The 10,959-nt window shown below is 52.4% G+C and overlaps 1 protein-coding gene across 1 annotated transcript; it reads left to right on the top strand.

Annotated features, from left to right (window-relative positions):
- Positions 1-1,799: 1,799 nt before the first annotated feature.
- Positions 1,800-4,603, top strand: BBK36DRAFT_1124887 (glycoside hydrolase family 3 protein; the record flags this gene model as incomplete). The annotated part of the gene is made up of 8 exons (XM_024891208.1): positions 1,800-1,920; positions 1,986-2,068; positions 2,139-2,302; positions 2,389-2,611; positions 2,680-2,783; positions 2,841-2,970; positions 3,031-3,197; positions 3,250-4,603. 8 exons carry the CDS (start codon positions 1,800-1,802, stop codon positions 4,601-4,603), a joined length of 2,346 nt encoding a protein of 781 aa, XP_024747512.1.
- Between the last annotated feature and the right edge of the window lie 6,356 nt (positions 4,604-10,959).

Below are 10,959 nucleotides of genomic sequence, written 5' to 3'. Positions count from 1 at the left end.
GTAGAAAGGAGCACTTGGAGAAATCGCTTACTTGTTCTTGTCATTATTGTTTCTTGTTCTCTTAAGACGGAAGGAAAGGAAAGGGAACGTACATATTGTACGACTTGAAACGCAGTGTTGCATATGCGAGGAGGAAAGAGTTCTGATTTCTTTCCCTACATTAGCTTGATTAGCCAGTCGGCAACCTGGTCATTATTCGTTAAAGGCCGAATATCCTTACGGAGTGTGAGATTGATGGTACTCTGCACAACTAATGCCTATTTCATACATACCGAAGTAAACTTGGTAAGCTAGGTTACCTACCAACTGTCTGGGTGAAAGAGATGGCCACTTTTCTATGTTTTGACCTAGAAAGTGAAGAGAGGCTAGAGATGGCATGCCTTTGTTAGACATCTGCCTATACGAGGTGCTTCTAATTATCCAATGTCATATAACAAAATACGAAGCTTCTCCTCTTCTATCAAAATGTACCTAGGTAGCACGAGAGGGCTGCAATAGTCCCCTGACTAAATAGTTTCGAGTAGGATGTAGTTATCATAGCTTAATCCAGTTATAACTACTAGAGTCCTTAATTTTAATAGGTATGCTTCTTCGATCGGGCCTATTGCTTCACAGTGGCTTTCAGGAAGAGAGAGAGGATGGCAAAAGCAATGTCGCTGATCTACAACTGGTGCTCTATTGATATTTCCTTTCTCGCCTTGTCCTTCCTGATTGGTCCCCTCTTCACTCCCCTTTCTCTGTCGAACCGTCATCAACTCCCCGGCCCAACAACGCATTTATTCACGGCTTCAACCACAAACGCCCCGAAAGAGAGCCTCGGCTCTTGCATGCTGAGAGACGCCAACGTCATTGCATACCAAGGCCGTCATCTCGTCACCACCCCAACCCCGCACGATAAATCCCGTAGGGAAATTCGCAACAAGCAACAAGGAGGAAAGTGAAGAGGAAGCAGCCTTTCAACCTTCCAAGCCTCGCCAATCCGCCAATCGGATGCTACAATTACCCTCCCGTACCTCCCGCACCTCCCCTGTCTCCCTTCCCCTTCTTTCCCCGTTTACAGCTTTCCGTTTCGCGGGGAAGGAACCCACCTGGCTAAAAGCAGCAGTCAATCCTGGTGAGCAAGTACAACTGACAGATGAACAACACAGCCCGGGTGCGGGCGGCACTTGCAACTTACAAGTTTCTTGTGTCACGCGTCACAGCAGACGGACATAACGCGGTGTGGGATATGACGTGCCGTTACCACCTGAGCCATTCGCCGACGAGTTCACCAATGGTGAATTTAGGCATTAATGGGAAAACTCGAGATCCGCGGCGAGAACAAGGACCCCAACAAGCCGAGGCCAGAGTTACACGGATAGCGGAGAGCAAGGCGGCCGCTTTGGGAAGATGCGGAGAAAAGAGGCAGCGTTTGGATGCCTTTCTTTGTTTTCTTGGTGGTGATGCATGTCTCGGCTCACGGCTTTTAGGGCGAGCATAACAAGAATATCATCCTTCTTTGACTCCTGCAATCATCTCTGTCTTTGCGTCTCCTTTGATCTTCTTGCCTTACTCTATCTACATCTCCACCAGGAATATCATATTGCCTCTCTGGATACGTGGATACGCTTCACTATAAGCAAGCTATATTGCTGCATCTTTCTCCGGAATCCCATCGTTTGAGCCTGCGAGCGTGCGAATGCTTTTCTCTTAGAGCGAACCGGCCCTCTTCGAACCTAGGCGACAGACTCCATTCGACAGCGGCAGTGGAAACGCGACTCTTACACCAATAGTTTGTTTGCAACCGACGGATCGGTACCATGGTCGCGGTGAAGCAGATTGCCCTGCTTGCGGGCCTTGCCCACGTGGCGGACGCTGCGACAAAGGCCATCACCGATGACACTTACTTCTATGGCCAATCGCCCCCTGTTTATCCGTCACGTATGCTCTACCGGCTCTGTTTTGAGGAGATCAGAAGACATGACACTGACGGCGTTAATGAATAGCCGAAATGACTGGTGGAAATGAGTGGGAGGCGGCGTATCAAAAGGCCAAATCCTTTGTTGGCAAGTTGAGTCTGGAGGAAAAGGTGAGCAAAGATGGCCGCACAAAGATACTTGCCTTTTACAAATCAGGACTGGATCTTCTAAGTTCATCAGGTCAATCTCACAGCCGGTGTCCCCCCCAACACTACCTGCAGTGGTGTTATTCCTGCCATTGAGCGTCTCAAGTTCCCCGGCATGTGCCTGAGCGATGCTGGCAATGGTCTTCGCAACACGGACTTTGTCAGCGGATTCCCCAGCGGAATCAGCGTTGGTGCCAGGTGAGTGATCCAGTCGGTTGGTGTAATTCCGACTTCGATTCTCCAAGTCGCCCCTTGAGCAACAGTATCGAGCTGACTGCGCCCAGCTGGAGCAAGGACTTGGCTTTCCGGCGTGCCGCTGCCATGGGTGCCGAGTTCAAGAAGAAAGGTGTCAATGTCCTGCTTGGTCCTGTTGTTGGCCCTGCTGGACGTATCGTACGAGGAGGGAGAAACTGGGAAGGCTTCTCCGTCGACCCCTGGCTGGCGGGAGTCTTGGTTTCTGAGACCGTTTCTGGCATCCAAGGGCAGGGCGTCATTACGAGTACCAAAGTAGGTTGTCCTCCAATGGCGACATCCAACTGTTCCCGAAACTTGGATACTGATAATTATGCTTGTAGCATTACATTCTCAACGAGCAGGAAACTCACCGGACGCCGGATGCGAACGTCTCTGCTGTGTCTTCCAACATTGACGACAAGACGCTGCATGAGTATTATTTGTGGTTAGTAAACGCCGCGCCCCGTCAGTCCATGCAATGGCGTTCTGATATTGCCTCCAGGCCCTTTCAAGATGCAGTGAGAGCAGGCAGTGGAAACATCATGTGCTCTTACCAGCGTATCAATAACTCGTACGGTTGTTCCAACAGCAAGACTTTGAATGGCCTCCTGAAGACTGAGCTTGGCTTTCAGGTGAGCGTCCTGTCCATATATCTTCCCTGTCAGTGGCACTGACCAAAGGTCTGAGAAAAGGGGTTTGTTGTTTCCGACTGGGGCGCTCAGCATGCCGGAGTGGCTTCTGCAGAAGCTGGTCTGGATATGGCCATGCCCGGACCGGCCGAATTCTGGGGCGAGCATCTGGTTGAGGCCGTGAAGAATGGTTCATTGCCTGAGTCACGGATAACGGATATGGTAACGAGGTAAAGACGATGATGATTGTCAAGGGGACCACATGTACTGACGCGCCTGCAGAATCATCGCCGCCTGGTATCGGCTCGATCAGGGCAGCGGCATCCCAAAGCCGGGAATCGGTATGCCGTCCAATGTCCTGGATCCTCACGAGATTGTTGATGGGCGAGATCCTGCCGCTGCACCGGTTCTTCTCAATGGCGCCATTGAAGGTCACGTCCTCGTCAAGAACACCAAGAATACGCTGCCCCTGAAGAAGCCGAGAAAGCTCTCCTTCTTTGGTTATTCAGCCACGACTCCCGACTTTTTCAGTCCGTCCAGGGATGCGCAGCTCAGCAACAGCTGGATCACAGGTACGGAGGCGGTCAACTCCAACTATCTCTCGCCGGATGGGTTCGCTACATTTGGCAGAAACGGCACCATGTTCGGCGGCGGTGGCTCTGGCGCCATCACGCCCGCACTCGCACTCGCCCCCTTCGAGGCTCTGAAGTGGAAGGCTGCTCAAGATGGAACGGCGATATTCAACAACTTCCTATCAGACAGGCCGGATGCTGACCCAACCTCTGACGCGTGCATCGTCTTTGGTAACGCATATGCCTCTGAAGGAAACGACCGGCCGGCGATTCGGGATGACTACACAGACGATCTGATCAAGGCGGTGGCCGACCAGTGCAACAAGACCATTGTTGTCCTCCACAATGCAGGCATTCGGTTGGTCGACGGTTTTGTTGACCATCCAAACGTCACAGCAGTCATCTTTGCGCATCTACCAGGTCAGGAGAGCGGGCCAGCGCTCACCTCGCTTCTCTATGGCGAAACCAGTCCTTCCGGTAGGCTGCCGTACACTGTTGCGAAGAATGATACCGATTACGGCAACGTCCTTGATCCGGCACAGGCGACGGGCGAGTTTGTCAACTTCCCCCAGGCCGACTTCAAGGAGGGCATCTACCTCGACTATCGCCACTTTGACAAGGAGGGCATTGAACCTCGCTATGAGTTTGGCTTTGGGCTGAGCTACACAACCTTTGCGTACTCCAACTTGTCCATCAACCATGTTCCGGGGGCAAACACGTATCCATGGCCTGGAGGCCCCATTGTCAGCGGTGGACAAACCGACCTCTGGGATGCCATTGCCACCGTCAGCGTTGATATCCGGAATACGGGCAGCGTGGCAAGCTACGAAGTGGCACAGCTCTACATTGGCATTCCAGGAGCTCCAGCGAAGCAACTCCGTGGGTTTGAGAAGCCGTTCTTGCGCCCCAACGAGTCACAGTCGGTGACGTTTCATCTCACGAGGAGAGATTTGAGCGTTTGGAGCGTGGAGAGGCAGAAGTGGCAGCTGCAGCAAGGCACGTACAACTTTTACGTTGGGAGCAGCAGCAGACTATTGCATCTTAATGGGACGCTGGATTTCTGAGAGTACTGAGGAGATTTACGGGATGCGGAGTCTTATTGATACTAGAAGATGGTGCTTTCATGGTAGAAACTACATACTTGGTGGTGTATAGTAGATACCTACTTCCGTAAGGGAACCGCTTGATATTGCAGCTCTATGATTTCGCAATGAAGCCACCATGGTTATACAAGAGAAAGCCTGATTGCTTGGATGAATCGTATCTCACTTGTGCTGCGAGGTCTAGTTGCATCCCCTTTTCCATGCTCTATGCTCCATTAGGCGAACTGTTGGTTTGACTCGAAATCTTTGACCAACGACTTGACTCGAACTCTAACCTAAATTCCAATGCGAAAGCACTCGCAGTTCTCCTGCATCTGCCATCCAACACACATAACAAATCTTCACCGCCTCGTTTTCACCATGCAGAAGTCCCCTTACTTGTAACCCACGATCAACAGGAGAAAGATTTCACCTAGTCGTAGCATCTTTAGTCAAGCTATTAGCTGCTTTCGTTTCTTCGAAGCGTTTCGGGGCCTCCGCGATGTGTAAAGCGTCGGGATTATTTAATTCTAGTAACAGCAAAACATTACTCGTACGAGTTACGGCTCATCTTGGCAAAATGCTTTGATAATATCAAAAGACTAATTTTAATACGGGAGGTTTCCGAGATGCAGATGGAACGTCGAAACAAAGGGAACAGATGAAAAAGATTTCAGAAGAAAAAGCGATGAATACTACATAAAGCAAGGGGAGAGGGTGTGGACAGGGCTGGATTTGATGTCATGGACCATCGTCATGTGCCGCCGTCTTTTTCATGCGTTACTTTGGAGCAGTATAGTAGTAGTACTACGTAGTAGCATTTTTGACGCGTTTAATGCTCCGACACACGCCCTCTGCTCAAATTCTCCCCATCCTGAATTACCAAGTTGTTGCCAAGACGTTGAGAAACTATGGAGATGCAATGCTGCTAGTACTACCGTAGTAGTAGTAGTATGTACGAGCATGTAGTACATACTAGCTCTAGTCATCATCATCATCATCATCTCCTTCTCTCCATAAATCTCTCTCCACACGCCTTCTCTCTATCTCCGATGGGACCCATCGCCAATGTGCGCCGGCGAGATTACGATTCAATGCAAATGCGCCGGTCTGCCGTGCGATTGACATCGTCGCTTCTGCCCCGACATCGAAGGACCAAAAAATGACCGGCTGCTTTAGATAGATGACGGGGAGAAGCTACCCAAGCGTCGCTAGAACTTGACTAGCAACTTCGTTCGCTGGCTGAATCTGGAGCGAGCGGCGTGGAATCCACAAGAACTGCGAATATAGAGATCGGCCTGGTGCTCCTCCAAGCAGTGCTGTTCCAAGTACCGAGTACTCCATCCGAGCTGACGGACAGCAAGGCGAGACAGTTACAGAGACAGGACCAAGAAAGGATAGAAAGGAACCCCCGGCCACCCGCGCGGGCAGGAAAGTCACACGATCGACGATCGCATGAACCGTTTACTGCTCGAAACAGAAAAAGTGGCCTCCGTCGCAAATTGCTTGGCCCTGATGGGCGAGAGCGCAAGGCACATCTCGTACCGGGAGCTCCAGACGCCGTCTTGCCCAGTCCGGTCTCCTTGCAACAATGAACAGTGCGGCTCGATTTAAGCGATCGGCATCATTGACAGCGGGCAGGGCCAGCAAGGGCCTATCCCTGCGCTCTCTATTCCCCCCATGGCAGAGATTCCGGCCGGGGTTTGGAGGCCCCAGGACCATGATTTTTCGATCTCAACAAAGGACCGGGCATCCTGGACGCTTGACAAAGCAGAAAACCCTTTCGGCAAAGCCGATTTCATCAATGACACCCCTTACCAGAGCCCTGGTATACCTACATACATAATCGCCGTTAGTCGTAAGGGAGCGGCTTCTGGCGGACACACGATGCTTCTTTGGGTCAAGGCGATGCTTGCCCCATGTCCAGAGGGGCTGGGGAAAAAAGAAGGAAAAAGAAGAGGTGAAAAAAAAGGAAAAAGATACCTGGGTCGCAGACATGCTCGGACAAACATGTCTCTATCCTCCCCCACAACGTCTTTAGAAGCTAAAAAATCGTACGATTTTCCTGGTAGCTCGTAATATTAGAGTCTCGCAGCGCAGACTAACGGCTGGAGGCTTGCTCAGTGCATCTGGGCCGCTCCATTAGATTCCGTGTCTCGGAACGGCAGCATGTGCGCGCGTCAATATCTGCGTACTGTATTGTGGAGGATGGACGAGTGACGTCTGGCCATCGTCCATCGAGCGGCGCTGCAGTGGTGCATCACGCTCCGGCGATCTCACATCTTGCACCTCCGTAGTGGTGGTGATGATGGTGCTGATGCCTGATCAATCGCCATCGAGATGTATCGTATGCTCGCGCACCCGCATTATCGCCGATTCTCTGCCCGCTCCAGCGCTGAAACTTGCTCCGTAATTGACGTTCGATTAGTACTATCTCGGAAGAGCCCGTCGGCTACAAGGAGGAGCGAAATGGCGGAGTGCAACAAGTATCGCCACGTTCTGAGCCCTCTTGTGAAGGCAGCATGGGTTGACCCGTATGTACGTATCGTTGTACTCGTACACACCTGAAGATGCTTCTTCTGGACCCTGGTGTGCGTAGCTCGATGAAATCGAAAGCCTGTCTTGTTCATATGCTTGAGAGAGCAAAAAGGAAGCGATGGCAGGGGTGTGGGTGACTAGAGAGATGGAAGAAGCCGGCGGCACTGGTGGAAGAAAGAAGACATAAAGGGAAAAAATGGCCCGCCAGGGGGTGTGTGGCTCTGTATCAGGCTCAGGACACCGCCCTTAAGAATCTCGGCCAGGATATCTCAAGCATTTCTGTCATCAAGTTGTCAAAATGTGATATGATGCGTTGAGATGACACTAGCAATCCGGTGCCCCGATGTGATGTGGCTGCGCGCGTAAGACGGCCGGCAGTTACTCTGGCCCAGGACTGCTCGCCTCGCTGGGAAAGGGGCGTCGATGACCAAAGTTGACAGGCAGAATAGCACTGACGAGTGGAGGCTGTTGCACAGATGCACCTAATTCGCGCTTTCAGAGCGTAGTTCTGCGGGTGGCGGAAGCCCTTGATCGCAGAGCGAATGCCTGGATGCAAGTACGATCAGAGTGCGACGCCCGAGAGGGTCACAACAAGTTGCGTGCTCCGTGCAATCCTCAACCCATAAAACACCAATCGACGCGTCTGCCTTCGGTTGCTCCTGTACATTGCAGGTGATGTGTGTGGACGAAGCTTCAAGCAATTGGTTCATCATTCATCATCCCAGCCGGCTCAAGGCACAAGTGGAATTCGCTTGCCTGATCGCCGCCGCTCGCCCAGGCAGACATGCTGAATGACACGGATACCAGAGCCTTGATCAGGAATCAATCATGATACCGTCCATGAAGGTGTACACACGAATCAACCTTCGGCGCGGGACGACCCTTCATCGATCAGTATGTTCTGGGTGTCTGTACTTCGTGTGTTTCCAATGACAGCAAGAAGCCTAAAATCAGGTTTCGACATCAATAGCAGCCGAGAGCTCTCACCGCGTACCTTAAAAGGAGAATGGGAAGCTCAGCCCGGCGCACCAGAAGCAGCAGAGAAGGCCAATCGACGAACCCGGATCGATCACCGGCGCACAAGACCATTGTCGCCGATACCCGCCAGTCCCCCTTGCCCATGTCAGCTTGTCGACTAGGCGAGCAGCATGAGCTAAGATTCGACAAGAGTCTGATCGAAGGGGGCTAAGAAATCTGCGCAAAGCAGAGCTTGACACCCTTCCTCCGTCAAGTAGCATCGGATGAAGCTGTCACCCAATCAGTCCACACTGAAGAAAGCCGGACTGGGTCTTCGTACATGTGAGCACGAAGACGGGAAGCGATTCCACCCATTGGACACTATCTCGTAAGGGCTGACGACCACACAACGCTTTCCAGCGGACAAATGCGGCTGGGTCAATCGAATAGGAGAGAAGATATGGCCGAATCAGAACAGAGAGCCACGGCAAGCATGTTGCATTGCGAACCTCCAATAAGCTCTGCGATTAGCTGTCCTTGTCCGTGTGATCTCCCAGAAGGCTTGCATATAGGATGCGGGTGTGCATATAGCACACACAGACGTCCGGAGAACAAGCGCTCACATGCATAGTTGTACGAAAGGGAGACAATACTCGTACGTCGCTCCCTCTCCTCATCGTCAAAGCCGAGCTTCAAACCTGAAGAGAACGGCGTTTGACGTGATTCTGAATCGCTGCGCATGCACAAAGTACGAGGAATCCGTACCCCGTGGTTGTACTTTGCTGCTCTCTCCCACCCCTTCGGCGAACTCTCTGGAAGACGCGGCTAAAGGCCACCCTAAACCAAGATTGGCCGAGTGTTGAGGGATCTGACCGATGCTACGGAGCACCAGTCTGCGCCGTTAACTGCAAGGCAAGGCTGTCGGAGAGCCAGGTCGATGCGGTATAAACCCCCCCTGTTAGCGCATCCCAAGTTCATGATGTCGGTCCGTCCCTTGTCCTTGTCAGAGGAAGCGAGATCTTTCGACTCCTCTCGCGCGATCTAGGAACGAATCGAAGGGCGAGAAGAGGACACCATCCGTCATCTGTCGACCCTAACAATGGAGGCTTTACTCCGTGCTTTGTATCTGCTGAACGAGCATCATTGCCTCTCGTAATCTGCTCGTAGACCTCGAAAATTGCCCAGAATATTCACGGCGTACAACGTAGACTGTGCATGAGTAAGGAGCAGACAAATCCTAACAATGCCACTCCACCAGAAGATTGGCTCGTTCATGCACGGAGTAACCAAACACTTACGTGCTTTGTCAGGGAGTTTATTGACAAAGAATCGCCACGACTTCCCCGTCACCCTGAGCGCGGTGAGAAATACCTGTGCTGGTTGCTGACTGCGAGCCAGGAGCGGATCCGACGTTCTGGGCTACTACGGAGCCCTACCGTGCCTGTAAAGAAAGAGTAAACAAAAGCATCGTGCTCATCACACGGAGTTCTTGGTACCCTTTGGAGGACGCATCATGGTCAACTGAACGTCCACTGGCAGTCCTTGGCCCGACGCCAACCTAGTTTGCGAACTTGGGACCGGTGGTAATTCGACGTGGTCGCACTTGTCTGAGGGTCATTTCAGATGACGGCGGATACGGAGTGGAGAAAAGGTCTTGAAGATTGTGGAGAGGATCAGGGCAAATCACAAGCATACACTAGAGATAGGTTGTCGGCTCAGGGGGCATGCGATATGTACTTCGTACTGAGGAGGGAATCTTTGGCCAAGGCAAACAGCTGCAAAGATTCCCATGCCTCCAAAGGCTTGTACGGCTAGGGGACAGTGCTGAGAGAAACTGGACTGGTAACCCTACTTGCCGTCCAGTCGCAGGTCTGCTCTCCCTCACAGCTGGTTGCTGATGGTAGCACGGCATGATGCAGCAAGATATGAATAGGAGGCGGCCGTCTTCGTATCATCGTTAGTCTCTTTGAACTGGAGCGTAGCATCGGAGTTGTTGGGATTCGTCTTGGAGGATTTGATGCGGTAAGGCTGAGAGGCCAGCGGGAGGCAGGCAACAGATCCGCGAGGCCTGTAAACGTGAGGCTGGACAATCCAGCTCGCAAGCTGTGATTTGGCTTTTGGCGGGCTAGACGCGACGCCTGCAGTATCGCCAAACTGGGTAGCTGCAATGCGCTCCTAGCTAGTAGTAGGTATTAGTACGAGTACCGCATACTTGTACATACTCGGCAGCAGTATCATGCGTCTGCCATGATCAACGCCAGCTGCCATCGGCTTCGAGTCGTCTCAACTCAATGCTTGGGTGGGAATAGCGGGGATAGCGTGGCTTTGGGAAGCCGGGCGCATGAGAAGCGCGCCATGGGCCGCGTCCCAGAAGTCTTCTCCCAGTGGCATTTGAGTTGCCAACAAGAGTGGAAGCCAGAGGGTTGCCGTTGCAACTGCACATGCAAAGCTATCACAGCCCATCGCCAGTGGCGTGAGTGGGTCGATATAGCCCGCCGATCCATGCTGGTACCGATTTGCAAAAGTCGACTGTTGCTCTGTGCTCCTACAGCACAGGTTCTCAAGTCCGGATGGTATCGTACAGCAGCGGCAGCCCTCCGTACATGCACATGCATGTGCGTCTGCACCGTGGGTGGAAATGCGTCATCGTCACGGCCCAGATCAAGCTCATCGTTTCAACAGAACAGGGGAAGGGAGAGAAGCCGGGGGAAGGTGGGAAGCACCATGGCCGGGCATTGACAATCCAAGAAACGGCGCCCACTCAGCCAGTGTGACCTCGCCCGTCTTTTCGTCCACTGTCGATGAGATGGCGCTGTGCCCTTTTGCCCCATTGCCGACGCGTA

This window comes from Trichoderma citrinoviride (assembly GCF_003025115.1).
Source record: "Trichoderma citrinoviride strain TUCIM 6016 unplaced genomic scaffold BBK36scaffold_11, whole genome shotgun sequence".
NCBI classification, from domain to species: domain Eukaryota; kingdom Fungi; phylum Ascomycota; class Sordariomycetes; order Hypocreales; family Hypocreaceae; genus Trichoderma; species Trichoderma citrinoviride.
Note: the sequence above shows the minus strand (reverse complement) of the source record. Positions and strands in the feature narration are given on the sequence as shown.